General features: G+C 40.8%; 1 protein-coding gene across 1 annotated transcript in view; it reads left to right on the plus strand.

Moving 5' to 3' along the window:
* usp53b (ubiquitin specific peptidase 53b) overlaps positions 1-21965 on the plus strand; it is a 61672-nt gene that overhangs the window by 18674 nt on the left and 21033 nt on the right. Inside the window, exons 8-12 of the mRNA XM_084394178.1 lie at positions 6016-6162; positions 10173-10322; positions 12340-12508; positions 20752-20865; positions 21717-21842. Of these exons, the coding sequence (XP_084250304.1) occupies positions 6016-6162; positions 10173-10322; positions 12340-12508; positions 20752-20865; positions 21717-21842 (706 nt within the window). The remainder of the gene's footprint in view (positions 1-6015; positions 6163-10172; positions 10323-12339; positions 12509-20751; positions 20866-21716; positions 21843-21965) is intronic.

The following is a 21965-nucleotide window of genomic DNA, read 5'->3' on the forward strand; positions in this document are numbered from 1 at the left end:
CTTCAGGGGTTTGTACTTACTTACGAGTGCCTCCATAGGGTAGGATTGTTGAGATAATCCCAGCTGGTCAGCCGTAAAGGCTTGCTTGTAGGGCTGGGTGATTAAACGATAACGATAATTATCGCAATATAATTTTTTTTCTCGATAAAACGATATCAAGAGTTCGATAAATGTTCGATAATGTTTATGCGGCAAAAGCGGAACGAAACTCATTTGAAGCACTCGCCACATGGACCATTTATCGCTCGGCTTAAAGTCCAAACAGCGCGAGCTCGCTAAAGCAGATGTGTTTACTCTGATCGGTCTCAGTCACGAGATCCAGTGAGAAGAGCTTGAATTCAGCGAAGAACACAAATGTCTCAATGATTTAAACCAGTTTAAAGGCAGATGTAACAGCACTGACAAACAGGAGAAACACTGTGCGCAACGATACAGTCAGAAGGCTTTTCTGTCTACAAATTCCCATAATTTACCATGGATTTACTGTAATGTTAGCCTAGTGAAATTAACTGCACCATGAAATGTGGTATATACATATTGAATTGTATTATATTATTAATGTAGACAATGTATTAAAGGACTAATGGAATTTAATTACAGTATTTAATAATGTATTTAGGCTACTGTTTTTCATACAAATACCATAGAAACCATAAAGTTACATTTTGCCATGATAGTGAGGTGCTATAGGCTATGCCTGATTTTATCTGTGGTTATCATGATATAAATGCATGATACTGGATGACCAATGGTTCATTTTAATAAAACTCAAACAGTCAGAATATTAAATTTGACCAAAATGTTGTTACATTTTTTTTTAACAGATGTTACTGTTTTTGTTAATGAACATAAATTTAACATAGTAAATCTGCATCCTAACTCAATCTAATACTAGTCAAGTCAAGTCATCTTAATTTATATAGCGCTTTTAACAATGTAGATTGTTCCAAAGCGGCTTTACAGTGATAATAGGAAATTAAAGTAACAGAGATTGTTTTGACTTTATAGCAGCTCTAGAATAAAGTTATTGTCCAGCTAAATTTAGTTTTGAATGATTCACTTCCATCGCATCGATCATTAGTTATTGACTTAGGGGCCGCTAAGACGACACCGTTTTAACAGAAAACTCTTTAAGTTCTCTCTACGCAAACTTTAAAAACGCGAACCTGTGAGAACGCTGATGGCGTGCACATGCGTATTGAATATATGTGCGCAGGCGTGTTGTCCTTCCCTACAAACCAACCCTCAACAAACTACTTGTCTGGCCTTAAAATGTATAATACATAATTTGTATCGCTTCCGCGTAGCCACGTGAACCGGAATTATCCCGACAACGCTTTATTTGTAGAGAGGTAAAGGGAGGGGAGGGAGGCCTTTACAGGGGAGAGACTAGTTGACACTTCAGGACTGCATTGTTGTCGCGTCCAGGCGCAGGTCCTTCATCAGATCTGGATACGGCCTGGATCCGGCGGATTGTGGTAAACCTCGGGATAAACAGAGAGACTAATATTAGGGTAGATGCCATTCTTTTTCTGATGTAACGAGTACACCAGGATTTATGGGGAGTGTTCCCGGTTCCGGCTGATCTAATCTATGCAGCCTAACATTGAATTATAAAAATCTATAATGTGTTATGTGTTATGTGTATGCTAGGTCAAAGAGATGTGTTTTTAGTCTAGCTTTGAACTGACAGAGTGTGTCTGCTTCCCGAAAATTTGTTAGGAAGACTGTTCCAGACTGTTTTGGTGCTAAATAGGAAAAGGATCTACCGCCAGCAGTCGATTTTGATATTCTGGGTATTATCAACTGGCCGGAAAATATTGCAGCCTGCACTGCAAACTGTGCTGAAGATACGTGCCATCAAAGTCAGGCAACATAAACCTGTTTCAGGATTTGAAACAATATCCCCAATTAGCACATGCAGAAACTAAGAAATTAATTTTCCAATAAAGATATTTATTTTGTTAAGGAAAAAGGACAAATGTTTGAATGTTCTAGCTCAGATTTGTGAAATGTTCACCTGTTTGGCAAGTGTTTGTCATATGTTCTGACAATAAAGAGTAGTTTAAAACCACAATTAATGCTCTGGTTTCTACAACTTTCACTTAGGAGCAAAAATCTGCCTTTAAACTTGAAAGAAATAAAGATTTGACATTTATCATGATAATTATCGATATCGACTGATATAAAACAATTATCGTGAGTTTTTTTTTTTTGGCCATATCACCCAGCCCTACTTGCTTGATATGGTATGTCTTATATGGTTGCGCCACTGGAGATATCCCTAATGAAACTGTCGAGCCTTGTAGACATGACACTTTCTGATGGATGGTTCTAATGGATAACTCCTCCTCTTCACCTTTCAAATTCAGTTTCTGGGCTGCAGCCAATAACAAGATGGTGCGTTCGGATCCATCGTCAAGGAAAGCATACGTGTCCAAGTTGCGGTTCTTATATCTCAGCAGAACTCAGACTACTTTCAGCAGGACCCAGTTATCTGTTTCACGTCTGTCCAGGTATAAGGTTTCAGCGGTGGAACTTGATGCTGGTGCAGTATCTTTGGCTAACTTGTAATTGATGTCATGGAGTATAAGCAAATGTTTACCTTTACATTTGTGGCAGGGTTTCTTCAGATTGCACTGTGCAGCTAAATGTGTCCTTCCACACTTCCAACAGAGCTTGTTTGTTTGAATCCAGTTTTTCACTTGTTCAGTTGTGAGCTGCTGAAAGTTGAGGCACTGACTAAGGAAATGATCTGTATTCTAACAAGAGGGACAATAGGCTTTACTTTTCACCTGGTTCTCTGGTGAAGTGGCCGGTTTGACTGGAGAGGAAGTACTATTCGGGGTGAGACTGCCTGCTCCATGCAGTACAGTAGCTGGTCTTGGCCTTTGCTCTTTGCGTTTCTCAATCATTTGCTTTGGCCATCCCTTTGGCTGAATGTTTCCTACCAGTTCACTGTTTTGACACCACGATTCAGACTGCAACCATTTGGAGAACTCTTGAAGTGTGAAGGTTGAGGCATGATTAGGCAGCATTTGTCTCCTGAAGGCAGCTCTTAAATCAGGTGGCAACTTGGTCAGCAGGCAAACTACGTAGAAGCTGCACCTCAATTCGGCATCTCCATCTGGTCCCAAGGATTTCAGCAGTCCTACAAGGGCTTGAATTTGTAATGCAAACCTTTCAAAGGCTTCAGGGTCTGCTGGACGGACATCTGGTGGATCCTTTACTCTAGCTTATTCAAAGCAAGTTGATGAAGCTTACCGAATTTCTCTGTCAAAGTGTTCATTGTCTCGCTATAAGGATATGGAGAGTTAAGGAAAAAATCTGCAATCAGTCTGGCTTCTTCCAGCTGCAGATGATCCACCAAGATTTGGTACTTAAACAACTCTGACCCATTATCGGGTAGTAGATTGTGTAAAGCAAGCTTCAGACGTGCAAACTCGCTTGGATCTGTATTTAGATTTAGTCATCTTTATGCACAAGATAAGGTATACTGGGCTTATAACCTTTGTATTCTACAGCTGACTATTTTAGCTGATTGGAAGGATGGACTAGAAAGACTTTGGTCTTTGAAAAGGTAGTGGCCTTGGGTGGTGGTACATATCACTATTTGATCTAGGGACAGGCTCGTAGCTGCTCTGGAATCTGTCAGATGGCCCATAAGCTCAGTCTGCAGTATATTGAGGTGGATGTGCATACCACTGAGTTGGGGTATTCATAATGCACAGGAGGTGGTTCTGTATAATGCTGCGGATGACTGGGTGTTTGACCTCTAGAGGTGTCATGCTTTGAGGCGACTTCGTCTTTCATGAGCTGTAACTGACCCATCATTTTGTCAATCAGAACCATCATGTCTGTGGCACTGTGTGGCTCAGTCAGGGAAGCTCTTTGCTGCTGAGGGGGATAACTTGGGTCATTAGCACCACGACTCATGCCCCTAAAGGAATAATGTGAAGTCCCAGCTGGCGGTGAAAAAGGATCGGAGGAAACCACATATGAAGGGGAAGCATGCAAGTCAAGTGTGGCAGTTCGTTCATTCAAGGTAGGCGGAGCACTGGTACATAGTCGACTTTTGAGAGCGCTGTATGGGGCATTCATAACGTTAGCTGATTGCTCATGAAAGGGAGTAGACACCTCAGATAGATTCCCGGTAACAGTCCGATACTGCTAGGCTCTGTATGTCGACTCTGATGTCAGATTTGAGTCTCTAGGTGGAGTACGATGTGCCATCTGTTGTGTACCTCCTTTCCTCTCACTGGATTCCAGTTCTCGTCTCTGCTCATACTGTGCTGTGTTTAAGTTCTGAGGATGTTCACTACTTGGCCGATCACCTCCATAGTCCACTTAAAAATCAAAGTAGGCAGGATGACGTGTCTGGCGTTTTGGCCGTACAGACTCTGGAACCGTTCCTCTCTAATGCTCATTAACCATTCCGTCACTGTAGCAAATCACATCCGGCTCGAAGGACCACAATGTTAGGAAGAGGTAGGAATGACTGGTAATATGTTGCATTCACTACAGGATGTCAGTCACGACTCAGGAAGACAGAATCAGGTTGATATAGGTTTACTTGAATGATTAGGATTCAGAATCAGCAACTTGCACGGTATGGCATACAGGGATTACTTTCAGGTTGCAATCTACACAATATGCATGTAGGTATATAAGGGTGTGGTTCTAAAATAGAAAGGAACTAAAATAATTCTAAAACAGAAAGGAGGAATAATTACTAACTGTAATAGTATCATCATCACAAATAGAACAGCATTATGCTCACAAGCTAGAACAATATTAGAATAATATATGTTTGAAATAGAACAACAATGATCTTTATAAAGTAATCAACTGCAGCAATTAAATGATTAGTCACTGTGAATAGTCATTTAACGCAAGACAACATTATATAAATGACGTCTTTCTCTACCAGTCATGATTAGCTTAGCATTAGGATGAATCGTCACATATCACGATATTAAACCTTGACTAGAAACAATCTCAAAGTGACAATAATAATAAACAGTGCACTTACATATTGTCATTGATGCACACTTACTAAAACCACTATCAGGAATCATTAGAACAGGCAAATTGTATCAGAAACCAAGCACTAACAGTCCACACCTGACCGAAGTCTCTGGCAATTGACTCATTACACAACCAGAGCTACAGATGATGCAATACTTGCAATGAACTTGAGTGAGGGTAGGCTGCCACCTAGTAGACATAATAGGTAATACTTCCAAATTAACCATATACATACTTGACTCATAGAGGGCCTTTTGTACATAGGGAGAATAGATACATTATAAATGATTTACTGCCTGCAACAAGTCCACTGAAGGTGAGTGTAGACGAACCCAAGTGCAGCTTTATTTAAATCCAAACATGAACAAAATCCAAACTAAACAAAGAAGTGACATGACGTCCTAAACTTAATCATGAACAGAAACTCACCTACAGTCTTTGCACAAACAATACTCGACAAGAGACAATGGTAACATGAGGGCTATATTATACACAAAGTCTAACGACTTAACAAGACACACCTGTGAATAATCAACAATGAACCAATGAGAACATGACACATAGACAAGGGAACCAATCAGAGCAAGACCAATGAACCAGGAAGCACATGAAAGGATCACATGAGGGGAACAGGGAATAACATAACAAACAGGAAGCAGGAAACATGACTAAGGCAAAATTACAAATTAAAAGACATGAAAACATAAACGAACCAAAACTCAAACCAACGTGACACTTCCAATGTGTGAATATGTAATCATGTAATCAATAAAAAAGTAACTGTTGTCTGATAATGATTATTTAAAAACATAATATAATTTAATTACAAGTACTATTTTTTAATCTGATTATGTAATCTAGATTACATGTAATCAGTTACTGCAAATAAAACAGTATTATTATTATACTGCATCAGCATGCCTTTGTTTGACATTTTGCTCAGTGTAATTTGATCTGTAATTTGTAATTTGATCTTGTGCATTGCAGAGTAACTGTGGGCAGAGTATAAAAATCCGACGTGTGCTAATGAACTGCCCAGAGATTGTCACCATTGGCTTTGTGTGGGACGCTGAACAGTCTGATCTCACTGAAGATGTCATCCGCTCTCTGGGCCCAAACCTCAATCTTTCAGGGGTGAGGTTCAAATCTCTCTGCACTACTGTAGCTGAGTGATATGCATACAAGTTCAAAATTAACCATCTATTATCCATTATTGCTTGAATTAATATCCTCTTAGGTTCGTGTAGTGTCTGGAACAGTAACTATAGACTCTAGAGCAGTGTCCAAAAGTCTCAAAGTTTCTCTTTTGCATTTTTCTAATTGATATGAATAGATTTTCTAAAAATATTTAATTGAAAATTATGTCAACCTGTTAACCGTTGCCAGTGCGCCCGCGCACTGAAGCGTTATTTATTTATTTAATTCAAAATTACTATCAGATTTAATGTTATACCTTGACAAACTATACATAATTAAAAAGATATAATACTCAAGTTTCAGTATTTGACCACTATTGTATTCTGAGAAACTCATAGTGACAGTTATGTCTTAATTTGTGTCAGGAGTTATGAAATGAAAAAATGAGTCGATACCTTTAATATGAATTATGCGCGTCAGCCGCTTTCATTCATAAAAAACTCCGTGCTGTCGTCATGACAGCGATACACAAAACAACGTCCCTCAGGGCTTTAGCTCAAAAATGTGCAGATTTGGAGAAATATTGATAGATTCTCATAGATTTACATCAGATTTCTATAGACAGGAATAATATTTATTGAATTTATACCCAAATGCGTCGATGTAATCATTATGAGCGTTTGCATACTCTGTTAATGTGTTTTCAATTCATACCAATAGCCTGAGGGCGCCCTCGCCGCCCTGTGCACAGTATTAGAACATGAAGAAGTGCCATAATCATGTGACAATCCAGGAAGCCTCGAACACACACACACAGCTAACAACAGATCGCGCTGTAACTATGGCTGTAACATGCAGATACAGACATTTTGAAGACAATAAACATGTTTGCTATGATATTTGAGTTACCTGTGTTTTTCAATCCATGCCAGGTATTTCCATAATAATAGATTATATTTATAATGTAATGCTAATCTATATAGAATCGTTGTGCAGAACACTATCCAATAGTATATTTTCTGTCTGATTTTTTATCTGAAGCCAAATTAGATCACAGAAAATTATTTAAAATACTCGATTTGCTTCATAAAGTAAGTTTATAAGCACAAACATGGTTTTAATCTCATAAATTGTCGTGTATTGATGGTGTGCTAAGCTAACATGCTAGCTAGCCCTAGGTGCACCTGCCACGTCTAGAAGTTATATTTTTATTATTTTTTTAATGCTTACTGAAATGTTTCTTTATTCAAGAAATGCATTAGATACAGTTTAAAATGTAAGGGTGAACTTTGAGAAAAGAAATTAGTGACTGAAACCATATGAATAGCCTGTGAATAGCCAGTCGTTAGTAACTATAATGCAGACAAAAGAAATGCATATTTACAGCCATAACCAGGCTGGAGAGAGGTGTGAATGTGTGCAGGGGGAGACTGAGACTGAATGGGGCTCGTTTGCACCACAAAACAATAAAGAAAATATACTGGATAGATGGTTAGAAGATGGCAATAAACATCAGTAGCATTTTAGCATCAAATCAAAATAAAGTCACATGACATGGTCTTGAAAAACATTTCACTAAATACAGAGTTTTGGACTTATTATCTTAAGATTTTAAACATAAAATGTTTAGACATGTGGCATTAGCTGTAGTGCATTTCTAGATTGCTCCAGTGCCAACTTCAATTTTATTTTCATGAGGATATTTCATAAAAAATAATTTCTAATAACTTTACAAAACTTTGAAGCTATTTATAACAATTTTTGTCATTAAGACAATAATTAATTCTACATTTACAATAAACTGCCAGGTGTCAGCTTTCAAATGAGATCATACTTGTGCTTTTAGTACAAAGGGTTCATGAACTGTATCTGTTTCAGTTTGGGTATGTCATTTCCTGGGATTTTTCAAAAGTGGGGTTGCAGCTTAACAGGTTAACTTAAAGTATCTTTTTTGGGTTAAAAATTATCCTAAATAAATTTTTGAGCAAGTACATAACCATCCAGTGTTCAAAACTATCTGCTTGCCTTAGCTCGATTCAAAATGGTAAGCTTGTAATAATGTTTTTAATTCCAGTGGTACTGGTGGATTTCCGCGGGAAATTTGAGCATGTCTTTGCGTCATTACGTCACATCTGTACACATAAAGAAGGTGTCTCGGCTTGTAGGCTATGAGTGTGAGGATGTTGGAGGCGGAGATTTATAGCCTTTTCTCACAGCACTTGATATAATTAATTAAACTTATCAATTTGATGGCGGATCCAGAAAGGTTCAAACGACAATCACCAGTGACAACTGGAGATTCACCTGTTGTAAAACACGAAAGACTTCGGACTTTGGAGAAAAAAAAGAGACTGCAACCGGCCCATGCGAAAACAAGGACAAATATCGGAAGGGCATTAAATGTAGTCACGCAATTTTGATGTTGTTAACATTAACAATTTGAGAACAAAGTATAATTTGCACGGTTACTTGTTCAGATGACATTTTCCAGTGAAAATTCTTATGTTGGTCATACTTCAAAAAAGTAGTATCTGTGATAGCGAATGACAGGATCCACACCGGCGCGGCGACTGACAACAGCACCTTCTCCTCAAAACATTGGATTCATCCACGCTGTGCCATGCCGAGGCACAACGCACGTAAAGTTGATAATTCCGCGAATAACTGCAATTGCAGATTTCGAACAGAGATGGCGACAAAGAGGAAAAACTGCAGCTTTAAAGATGCCTGAAAAAAAAAAGAAGAAAAGATTAGGAATGTAGAAGCACATCGTGGCCATTTAATTTAAGTGAGAAAATGAATTAGTACAACAAGGCCACAATTTAATTCTTAATTAGTGGTTACGATATATTGTTTTTTCCCTCTGTTTTAGCTAAATCATTGCCATGTTGTACTAATTGTTCCCTCGTTTTACTTAAACCGTGGCCATGTTGGATTAATTCATTCCCTTTTTTAAATTTAGTTAAATCATGGGTGTCCAAACTCTGTCCTGGAGGGCCACTGTCCTGCAGAATTTAGCTCCAACTTGCTTCAACACACCTGCCTGGAAGTTTACATACAAACATTTAAATGCAACATGGCTGCTTGCAAATATGTGATGCTAAAGTCAGCCATCTTTTGCCATACTCCCCTCTGTTAGACCAGTTTCCTCTACTGTATGAGTGCTGCAGGCCAATATCACATAATGTCTAGGTCACTACACTAGAGGAGACATCACGAACCTTGGCACTATATGACAAAACCATCCAGTTTGAACCCCCTGAGCTGGAGGCAGTTTAACCTGTTATTTTGATTTTGAGACATAAAAGTCTGTAGATGGGATTGCAGTTCTGCAGTAGACTAAATGTGACACATTGTTAAAGGAACACTTCGACTTTTTGGGACTTTTTCTATGAAACATCATGGTATTACCTGGTCTCCCCTGTTTATTGTCGCAGCTCTTCACAATATAGCGAACACCCATGATTGTAAACTTTGCATTTACTATCTAGTAATTGCTGACTCTATTACTCCAACTCTGAGCGAACTCTCTGCTCCTCACCACGGCGCTTCTCGGGTGCTGCGCTAATCACTCCGCCCAAGTAGCAGTGCTTCGCCTTCTGAGAATATAGTTCCCAGTATTTATACGGTTAAAAAATGGCTGTGTCTCATATGACCTTGTTATTTGTACACGCTGTGACTATACAAATCACAACATGTAAATAGGAAAATGTTGGCGATATTTTGTCACTTATTGGGATTAGTATGCTAGCTGTAGCCGTTTACATCCAGTCTTTGTGCTAAGCTAGGCTAGCGGTGGGTGCGTCAAACAGACTTACGCACGCACGGAGATGAAAAAGGTATGTATGGACTTATCTAACTCTGGGGGATACGGTGAATAAGCTAAAGTCCCAAAAAGTCGAAGTGTTCCTTTAAGCACAATGCCTCAAAATATCTCCATTCTTTCATTTTCTTCACTATGAGAGTTTTAAATGTCAGTTTGACTGTTCTCTCTGTTTATTCTTCAGCTTTTTTACAGAGTCACTGATGAAAATGCCAAGAAAAGAGATCTCCACCTGGTGGGAATGATCTGTTACTCTAGTCGACATTATCTAGCATTCGCTTTTCACAGCAAGTCTTCCAAATGGATCTTTTTTGATGATGCAACCGTGAAAGAGGTATTTAACAAAAGCACACACATATTTTTATACATACAGTATAAGTGAAATAGTGTTGGATGAGTGTAGGATCTGGGCTGTTAAATGAAATATTGATAGTTCAAACACCACAAGGGTTGATCCATGAGATTCCACCATTGTGGTCTTGATCATGGCACTAACCTCAGCTTTCTGCAGGGAGACCTTGCATTTACTGTCAGTAACATTGGTTGAAAGTTTTTGCTAAATGACATCAACTGCATAAGCTATATATTATACTGTATAATGTAATATCTCAAAATATCTCAAAAACTACACATTTTCTAACAGATTCTTCCAGACTTAAGACTTCCAACAAATATCTGATGCATTTTTAGATTTTTATTGCAGTTTGTCTTCTGAAATCATACAGTTATTGGCACAGTTATTGTTATTATTGTGTGAACAGATTTGTTTTGCAGTGGAATGAGTATTTTCTCCCTCATACCAAGCATCTGAGCCTCATGCCCTGCTTTAAATTAGTGGAGTATAGCACCTGAGAATGAATTCCTAAAGCACTGCAATTTACTATTTGCAGATCAGGGACAAAGCCATAAGGTAACCACTAGAAACAGCAAATTTTTATGTCAGTCATTTAAATATATAAGGACTAAAAATACATAATTCATTCACATTTAGATGGAGCCCTGCTCATGACATGTGGGGGAAAAACAGGATATCATGACTAATTAAAACTTTGTCCCTCAACTTATTAATTCATACCCTTGTTTTAGTTAAGTGGTGGCCATGATGTAATAATACATTGCATCATTTTAGTTTAATAGTGACCATGAGATAACTAAATTAAAACGAGGAAACAAATTACATCATTCACCTCTTTGGTATATAGTATGGGTCTACCATACATGGTTTTGGTACTGTATGTAGTATGTAGCTTTTTCTTGGTATAAAAGTGGATTCAGATGTGGACATTTTGTTAGTGAATCTATTTTTAGTTGAAGTAATTGTAATTACCGGAATGATAATGAGGTGCATACTTATTAAGATAAGCTTAGTGTGCAGAGCTTAGTAAAGAGTTAGAACAAACACAGTCTCTGATGTGTTTTGTGTGCTGTGTTAAGGCAGCTAACAGATGGTCGCTTAAGCCTGTCTGCTTCCTGGCCTGAGGCCCAGTGAGTCAGATACTCATACTATTAAGATTATTTAACAAATTTAAGAGTGGCACCTTATAGGCAACTGAGTCATTCTCTCTTCAACAGGCCAGGTCTACATCACAAATTATTGCAATTACGGTATCTCTGAATGCTGTTTCACTGTTTTCTCTTGACACCATTCACATATTCACCATCTTTTTGAATAGGACCAGAGCAGATTACAGTGTCTAACAACATCTTTGCTAGCACACACACCTCTTTAAAATGACTATTTGGATTCCCCAACACGCAAAGCCAGATGTTATCAGTGCTGTGAATAATAATAGCGATCACTTTTAAATAGGCCTCTGAAATAAGTGTTTGGGTCCTAGTTTGCATTGCACTGTGGTTGCAGATGCATCTTCTAAAAACTGCTGAAACGCAACATCATCACACTCTGTATACAGCCAGTGCAGTAGGTTGAAATCGCGTTCCAGGGCAGTCCGAGTACCGGCACGTGAAAAGTGCCGATACACAAGAAAAACATGAGGGTACGCTATAGATTAAAATATAGAAGTGTGTACTGGCCTACTTCGAACACTGGGTACAGCAGCTTGTCACTGGGCACTACCCTTAACGGGACATCTTTGTACCTTATTTACCTAACTTCATAGTAGTACCTTACTGTAAGTGTAAATATTACTACTCTAAGGTACTAAAATGCACTTTTTAGGGGTTAATAAGGTGCAAAGATGTGCTTTTAGGGGTACTGCCCCAGAGACAAGCTGTTGTACCCCTAAAGGGACAATTATTTCACAATTTCTTTCAAAATGTGGTAAGCTCTCTGATATTTGAACCTCTTGTTGTATACTAACATATTCTTGTATCAAATATATTGTATCTAGATTGGCTCCAAGTGGAAAGATGTGGCATCTAAATGTATCCGAGGTCACTTCCAGCCACTCCTCTTATTCTATGCCAACCCGGATGGTACTGCAGTGTCCAATGAGGACGCCCCCAGACAGACCACCATGTGGTCCCGTTATAACTCCCCCCTAAATGGGAAAGGGACAGGTAAGACTGCTCATCTTGTTCAACAGTGTTTAAACAGAGGATATGATCCAAAAAATGTGGCCAATGATTTTAAAATCTTTTGAATAAATTGCTGTTTTTTTTGTTGTTGTTTTTTTGCCCTAATACTTGAAAACATACCTGTGTGGCTTGGGGTGTAATCTTTTAAAAATATATATATTTTTGACTATTGTTGGGCCCAACAACATCAAGTCGATTCCAACGTTAATAAAATAAATATTAATCAATCAAGTCATTTTTATTCAAATCATTATAAAAGTGTTTTTTTATTATTATGAATGATCTTTTGTGTGGAAATTAGGTACAGACCACTTTTCAATTATTGCTGATAGTTATGTAAATTGTGTTTTTTGTCCATTACAATAGTCTGTTTGTAACTCTGATTTTGAGCACAAATCCCAGTTTTGCAGCAAGCATTTGCTGGGTGGATGAGTTGATTTCTGCTTGGGTTTCTGAACTCTACCAAGGACAGGGATTATCATCCATGCGCACTTTCTCTATCTCTGCCTTTCACTTTATCGCTCTCTCTCTCTCTTCCTGGCTGTCCTAATCCTTTCTCTCTGGCCTCTGCATTGCACAGTTATTCTCTTGTCCCCTCTACCGAATTTTCCCTCCATTCTCTCTTCCATTCTTGCTTTCCTCTGACTGATGTGCTAAATGGATATTCTCCCCAGTCTGTCGTACTCACAGAGTCCTATTGGAATGGGAAAGCATTCTTATTTTCCTATGAAAAACTGTAAGTAGTCACTGTCTTTCTTTTCTTTTTCCTGTAAGTTTCATTGATTTTATTCTATTATTTATTCTATTTATTATTATTTGTGTCAATAGCTGACCACAGAAGAAAAAAAAAAAAATGTATTATTTTTTTTTAGTGTGTGCAGCTTTATGCACAGTGGGAAGCAGCACAGAGCAGTGCTGTGCATGGGTAACTATTGCAGTTGTGCAGCAATTTGTGCACTCAATAACTTCCCTCCTCTGCTGAACCTTTGTGTGTATCTTTGGTTGTTGCTCAGTTTTGAAAGGTCTTAATGAGTTTCCTGGATTTGTTCCTCTGGTGCTTTTGGAAGGATGTTTAATGTGTGATCTGTGCCAGCTTTTTCCTGTAGTCTCTGCTGAGCTCTGTACTTTAGACTGAGTTGGCAACACTTCTGCTGAGCAGAACACAGATGCTCTCTCGGTAGTGATAGACTGCTGCAGTGCCATGATTTCATCAAAGTTGCTTACTGTTCACTTGCTTCAAATGCTGGGCTTTAAAACAACATTACCTATTAAAGTTTGGCTTTGAAAAACAATGGTAGTCATGCATCAGTCAAATTAGTCATTAAATGTTTTGTATGTGTATATATTTAACAAAGACTTAGGCAGTACTTATAACTGTAAAAGCACTCTATTTTTCATCTGATGTCAAATTCTGTTACTGCATGGTTTTAAATAATTTCCCCTGAAAATTGTAAAGAAGTGCCAGAGACATGGTGTAGTGCAGGGTTTCTCAAATCTGGCCCTGGAGGGCCACTGCCCCAGGTGACAAGCTGCTGAACCCAGTGCTCAAAGTGGGCCGGAACTTACTTTACCTTCGCGTACCCTCACTTTTTCTTGTGTACCAGCACTTCTCACGTGTTGAACTCGATTTAAACCCTCGGGAGTACCGGCACTTTTTTTCCCACTTTGAGTACTGGCTGTATACAGAGTGTGATGATGTTGCTTTTGCATAGTTTTGCTCAAATCCTGATCAAACTCACCCACCTGCGATTTTCTAGTGATCCTGAATACATTGATTAGCTTGCTCACGTGTGTTTGATCAGGGTTGGAGCTAAACTCTTTAGGACATTGGCCCTCCAGGACAAGATTTGAGGAAACCTTTAGTGGTAAATGCACGTTTCCTACTGCACATGTTGGTGCTCTTGATCCCATTCCACCTTTTCACTCTATAATTTCCTGCCCTTGCTGTCCCTGTAAATAAAATTGTCCACGAAAAAGCCAAACATTACAAGAACATTTTAAAAAAGTATTAATTTTATCATTGTATTGTTATAGTAATCATTGGTGTGTTCTCACAGTCAGTTCATGTTTCAATCAGTTCTTATTAGGTTTTGTGATTAAAGTCGGCATGAACCATAAGTTTTGATAGTCTTTTCTTCCCTGTTGTGACGTACAGTACTGTGCAAAAGTCTTAGGCATGTTAAAGGGGTTAAGTCTTAACGGGAAGGTTTCTTCAAGCATCTCTGAGACGTTCCCGCAGTTCTTCTGGATTTAGTCTGTCTCAGTTTTTTCTGTTTCTTCATGTAATCACAGACGGACTCGATGATGGTGAGATCAGATCATACCGGCTGTTGTCAGACTCCTTGTGCATACACAAATCGCACTGGATTATTACAATTAATGGCAAAAAGAATGTTTGGAAATGTAAACTGATATTTCCTACTGACACACTACAGCAAAAGATATAAATAACTGACTTAAAACCATTTTTTTGGGGGGGAGGGGGGATATTAACATGCCTAAGACTTTTGCACAGTACTGTATATATCCTAGTGAAAGGGTTTGCTATTGCTGTGATCTCATGAATGAATGAGTGAATGAGGCATTTATATATCATGTGAGTGACAGTTTGTCCCACCCTCGTGCCAGAAAATATGTAATCAGAGAAGAGAAGAGATGTTGCTGCAAGAGCGAGGGGAAGTTATTTCGAATCAAGATTATGTGGGCATATGAGTTTTTTTATTTGTTTTTTGGGGGTTTTAAGTCTATCTCTCTTCAAGTTAGATTATATTATGATTAATGTCAATTTAAATCCAATACATTTTCTACTGGTTTTATGGTGGTTTTAGTTTAACTGTATTATTATTTTATATTATTATTTGTTTGATTTCTTATACAGTATTAATGTGTGATTATCCACATTGCTCTTCATCTATGGGGAATGCAGTAATCCATGCACTTGTTTTTTCTCTTTATACATCTAGGGCGGCTCACTGCGTGTCCTATATAAGCACATAAGCAAGTTTGTCCTCTCTCTCCCATCAGAAGTGTGCAGACGCAGCAGAGATGTAATATAGTTTAGCAGGCCGTCTCTACCCAAAGCTGTTTGATGAGTTGCAGATTGCATTGGTTTATTTGATTACTTAACTTTTTTTGGATGAGATACAGAATCGTAAAGGTCTTTCTCTGCGAACACACCATGAAAATAGGTCAATCTAAAGCAATATAGATACCTGTAGATACTATTAAACTGTAGTGCACTATGATACTAATCACATTATATGCCCCTTGCATGTGTTATGACTAAATAAATGTTGTTGTTACTTGCAAATACTGTATTTTGCAAAAGATTACACCAGCCAACAGCTAAGCCCAGTCATCATTTACTATCCCTTGTGTCTTTCCAAACTTGTGTTTCTTTCTTATCTGGTTTGTCTTTCTTCTGTGGAGCACAAAAGAAAAAGTTTAACAGAATGTTCTCACTGCTCTTTTTGAAAATTATGGTTTTACTTAACAATAACAACACTGCAAATTATTGACATGTGAACACTAAATATAAATGCAAAGTTAGAACTTAGAGTTCTTACAGTTTATATTACTGTATTAAAAAAATGTGTGTGTTTTTATTGTTTTGAAACACACTGAACTAAATTTAAATGTAATTCTACTACTTAAAAAATGTCTCGGGTTACAACTGTAACCCTTGTTGCCTGAGAAAAGGAACGAGAACTGCGTCGATACGACACTTTGGGGAACGCCCTTAGCATAGCGGCTCTGAAGCATGAATGAAACTAAGCCAATCTTGATTGGTGTTGCGTCATGACGTAACGTGTGACGGCATACACGGAAGCTACAAAGAGACGCCGGCACACAACAGAGTTAGCTTCTGTGATGAAGCAAGTCGCTCCCAGGCAGGGGAAGGCGTGGCGGAGGGACGCAGTTCTCGTTCCCTTTCTCAGGGAACCAGGGTTAGAGTCATAACCCAAGACGTTCCCTTTCGAGGGAACTCGAACTGCGTCGATACGACACTTTGGGGAACGAGTACCCACTATGCCACAACATGCCCTGCCTGTCCCAGTGTGAAGCTGCGCACAGGCACACTTAGGACGAGAGCACTAGAGTGCCTGGCGTAGAAGGAATGTCCAGGCTATAGAATCTGATGAAAGTATGAGGGGTGGCCCATCCTGCTGCATCGCACACTTCTTGGATCGGGGCCCCTGAAAGGAGGGCTCTAGAGGACGCCATGCCTCTGGTTGAATAAGCCCTCACGGCCAAAGGTGAAGGCAAGCTGCGCATCTGATAGGCCATAGAGATAGCCTGAATGACCCAGTTACTGATGGTCTGTTTGGATGCGGGAAGCCCCTTCTTGGGCGACCCGAAGCACAACAGCAACTGGTCTGACTTCTGCCATGAAGAAGACTTGAGAGCTCTGACAGGGCAGAGTAAATGAAGTCTTTCTTCATCCGCCGTCATGTGAGGTGGAGGATGAAAAGCCTGCAGAACCGTAGGCCGTGCCACATTATGGGATGCAAGATAGCCTTAATGTCGCCCGTGAGATATAGAGAGCACCTGAAGATCTCCTACTCTCCTCAGAGAAGTAATGGCTAATAAAAAAGCTACCTTGAGGGAAGGTGCTTGGCCTCAGCCAACTCCAGAGGTTCGAAGGGGGCCTCGACCAGCCCTTCGAGAACCACAGCCAGGTCCCATGTGGGAACTCCAGTACGAGCCGCAGGTTTCATCCTCCGAGCCCCACGGAGGAAACGTACGACCAGCTGATTTCTCCCCAGAGGCCCATTACCCAGAGGAGCATGGAAAGCCGCAATAGCAGCCACGTACACCTTAAGTGTGGACGGGGTAAGACCAGCCGAGAGGTGATCTTGGAGGAGCTCCAGCACTGAAGCCAACCGGGCAGTTAACTGGGTCCACCTCACGCTCTCACCTCAATCTCCTCGTGGAAGGAGCTCTGGAACTAAGTATGGTCTCAACCACTCCAGCCAACAGGCCAACCTCTAGGTACTGAGCCCCCGCAGGGGCCAGGCCCAAAGTTTCCACAGGTCTGGACGAGGGTGAATATTGAGCCCCCGGCCTGTGGAAGCAGGTCCCTCCTGCCAGGAGAGCTATGATGAAAACCATACCCGGGCCAGCCAGTACAGGGCAACTAGAAGTAGGCTGATCCCGTCTCGACGGACCCTCTCCAGAACTCCCAGGAGCAGAGCGATCGGGGGAAAAGCGTACAGGCTTAGCTTCGGCCATGTCTGTACTATGGCGTCCAAACCTAATGGGGCTGGATGGGTGAGAGAAAACCACAGTGGACAGTGGGACGTCCCTCGAGACGCGAACAAATCCACTTCCACTGGGCCAAACCTCTCGCATATCTACTTCACCACCTCAGAGTGAAGTCTCCATTCCTCGGGCCTCAGCCCCTGCCTCGACAGGATGTCTGCTCACTGATTCTGGTCCCCTGGGACGTGCAATGCTCTGAGAGATAAGTTTCCCCTGGGACCACAGGAGGATCTGATGCGCCAATCTGGATAGAGGGCGCGATCTCAAAACCCCTTGATGAATCAAGTAGGAGAATACCGACACATTGTCTACGTGGTGACCCCTGAGGTCTGGGAGGAAGCTTCTCAGAGCCCTGCCATCCATGACTGCGCCCCAGCCCGTGAGGGAAGCGTCTGTCGAAGCGGCTTTCCGGCGACATGACGCTCCCAGCACGGGGCCTTGGGACAGAAACCAAGCTTTTTTTCCACATAGATAGGGAACGAAGGCATCTGCGCGTAACCCTGATCATGCGGAACAGGTTCCCCCTCGGGGAAAACCCCTTGGTTTTCAACCACCACTGCATGGCCCTCATGTGCAGCAGGCCGAATGGAATGACGTTGGACACTGCTGCCATGAGCCCTAACGCTCTCTGAAAATGTTTTACAGTGATGGATTGGCCTAGCTTTATACTGGTCACCGTGGCCAGGATGGACTCAATCCGTGCAGGAGACAATTGTGCCTGCATCGTGACCAAGTCCCACGCCACTCCCAGGAACGTGGTTCTCTGGGCTGGTGCCAACACGTTTTTTTTCGTGTTGAGTCACAACCACAGGCTCTGGATGTGGGCAAGGACGACATCTCAATGCCGAACTGCCAGCTCTTGTGACTTGGCCATAATAAGCCAGTCGTCGATATAATTTAGCACCCTGACACCCCTTTTTGAAGCCTCAGCGGAGCTAGAGCTGCATCCATAGCTTGGCCGAACAGAAGAATCCAATATTGGAATGCTTCGCCCCCGAAAGCGAACCTCAGTAACTTCCTGCGGGATGGAAGGATGGATATGTGGAAGTATGCGTCCCTCAGATCTATCGTGACAAACCAATCCTCAGATTTGATCTGACCCACGATGATGGGAATAGTGAGCATCTTGAACCTGAATCGCCTCAGAGACCGATTCAAATGCCTTAGATCTAAAGTTGGCGCAACCCTCCATCCTTCTTGGGAACTATGAAGTAGCGGCTGTAGAACCCGGACTCCCTGTCCGGCAGAGAAACACGCTCTATGGCCTCTTTTATAAGCAGGGAGTTTACTTCCTGTTCCAATACCGGCTGCATTCCACACCAACCCGTTGAATTTCGGTGGGTGGAATCGAACTGCCGATTGTGTGGAGGACCCAAGGAGAAATATTTGGCAGGTCTTGCCATGCTTTGAAATATTCTACTAAGGGAACCAGCCTCTCGAGACTCATTTCAGGTATTATTCGAGATTCGTTCTCGATCCCCTGAAGCGGCTATCCGGTAGGGTTTGGTCGAAACGATTCTCGATGTGTGGACGCGAGCGCTGCCTGGCCGCAAGCCTGTGGGGCAGACAGAGCAGCGTGCGTTCGCTGGAAACCGATGTGTCCCGAAGGGCACTTTACGGTGGGATACAGACATCAGTTTCCTGAGGGCTCACCAGAGGGGAGGCTCTTTCGGTTTCGTTCTCGACACCCTGAAGCGGAGGACCGGCAGGGAATAATCGAAAACAGCTTCCGATGTGCGGACGCGAACACTGCCTGGCCGCAAGCCTTTTGGGCGGACACTGCAGCGTGCATTCGCTGAAAACCGATGTGTCCCGAAGCGCACTTGACGCTGGATACAAACATCGATTTCCTGAGGGCTCCGCGGAGGAGTGATTCTCACTCGTCCCTCCACGGGGGGACATCCATTTTCATCTCGTTTGCGATACCCTGAGGTGGAAAACCGGCAGGGAAAAATCGAAAACTATTTTTGACGTTCGCTGCTCATAATTTTAATTCCTCAGAATTAAATGCAGCCATAAACACTGGATAAGTGAAACACGGTCTGGATGGTAGGCTGAATTAAAATATCTAACTTCTTAAAGTCAGATAATATTCCATTATTTTAATTTCATAGAATTAAATGCAGCCATAATCAGCAGACAATACTGTTTTAATATTTAGTTATACGGTCTCATAATCTACACACTGCCTCGGCAAACGCGAGATCCGAGCCGTTACAATATATTTGGCTTTCATTCCTCGAGAAGAAAGTCAACAGGTGCGAGGTTGAAACATCCGACAGCGTACGGATGCACGCGCGCTGAGATATTTCTCAATGAACACTGCCTCAGCACCCTCAGGAGCTGACTGTGAATGCCTCGCACCCACACATCTTTATTGCAGAGTAGACCCGTAATCTACGCGCTGCCTCGACAAACGCGAAATCCGAGCCACTATAGATTCTGTATTGCAATGCAGACCTTTAATCTACGCGCTGCCTCGGCAAACGCGAGATCTCAGCCACAGAATCTTTATTGCAGAGTATACCCGTAATCTACGCGCTGCCTCGGCAAACGCGAGATCCGAGCCACTAGATTCTATATTGCAATGCAGACCTTATTTGGGACAATTCTTATGGGACAAACAACACCAAATAGGACAGACAGTTTGACACAGAGTGCTTGCTGAACAGCAAAAAGCTAACTCTGTTGTGTGCCAGCGTCCCTTTGTAGCTTCCGTGTATGCCATCACATGTTACGTCATGACGCAACACCAGTCAAGATTGGCTTAGTTTCATTCATGCTTCAGAGCCACTACACTAAGGGCATTTCCCAAAGTGTCCTATTGATGCAGTTCGAGTTCCCTCGAAAGGGAACAAAACTTTTGCAATGGCAGAGTATTTATGTAAGACTGCATTTGAAAGAAGTCGAATTGGATGTAGACTTACCCCTGTGATTTCTCTGTCTCTCTTTTTCTGTTGCAGACACTCAGCTGACATGCTCTAAGAAACTGGAGAGTGTGAGAGATGTGAGTGCTGGTTCCCAACGAACAAATCAGGGATCCCACAAAACACCAATGCAATCTTCATCCAATCGTTGTATGTCATCATCATTACTATTCCTGTACAGTATTTTATGGTTCTACGCAATGGTTAAAGGCTTACTCCACCCAAAATTGAAAATTCTATCATCCTTTACTCACCCTCATGTGTCCCAGTTGTATATGACTTTCTTACTTCAGATAAACTCAAGCAAAGATTTGTAGAAAAATAATCCTTCTTTGTGAGTCCATGACACAAGTGGAGAAGTTCCTTAAAGTTAATGATTCAAAAACCATGCAGAACAAACTCGACGGTAACCCACACAATCCCAGCTGATGAATCAACATCTTCTGAAGCAAAATGATTGGTGGGTGTAAAAATATACTTTTTAATAATATTTTTAAATAATATTTGAAACTTTCTTAACTATAAACCATCATTTAACTCAACTGTCCTATGCGGGTTCATGCGGGTTCCCCGTCACTTCTCATGTGAGCTTCACGGTTATATCATGCTTTACAACATGCTGATGTAGTGTTTCAGGACACTCTCATGAACCCACGTATGACAGCTGGAAGCGATGGTTTATATTTAAAAAAAATATTAAAATATTAGTATTTTTCTTTCACACCCCTATTGTTTCATTTCAGAAGACATTGATTCATCAACTGGGGTTGTATGGATTACCGTCACAAGTCTTCATTTGTGTTCATTTTAAGAAATAAAGTAATATAAAGTACATCTGGAATTATATGAGGGTGAGTAAATCGTGAGAGAATTTCCGTATCCCTTTAACTAAAGAAAGAAACTAATTTTGAAGGAATTGCATTATAAAGATAATTTTCTGCCAAGAGTAAGAGCTCTTTAGAGTTTTAATCCTACCAATTTATGCATTTTCAATGTCTCAGTTAAAGTGCTTCCAGAAAGTCCCAACAAGTTTCGAGAATCTTCCAGAGATTTTTCTCACCGCGGAGGAGGACAGAGGAGAGAGAGTGAAAGAAGCTACCGAAGATCAGACTCTCTCCAACACAAAGGTATGTTAATAAAAGATACATATTTATAATATTTATAATATTTTCATTATTGAATCTAAAATGAATTATCATCCTTTGGACAGTAGCCTTTGTAGAGTCCATTATATTTTTCTCTATAAAAAA

This window comes from Rutilus rutilus (assembly GCF_951802725.1).
Source record: "Rutilus rutilus genome assembly, chromosome: 2".
NCBI classification, from domain to species: Eukaryota; Metazoa; Chordata; class Actinopteri; order Cypriniformes; family Leuciscidae; genus Rutilus; species Rutilus rutilus.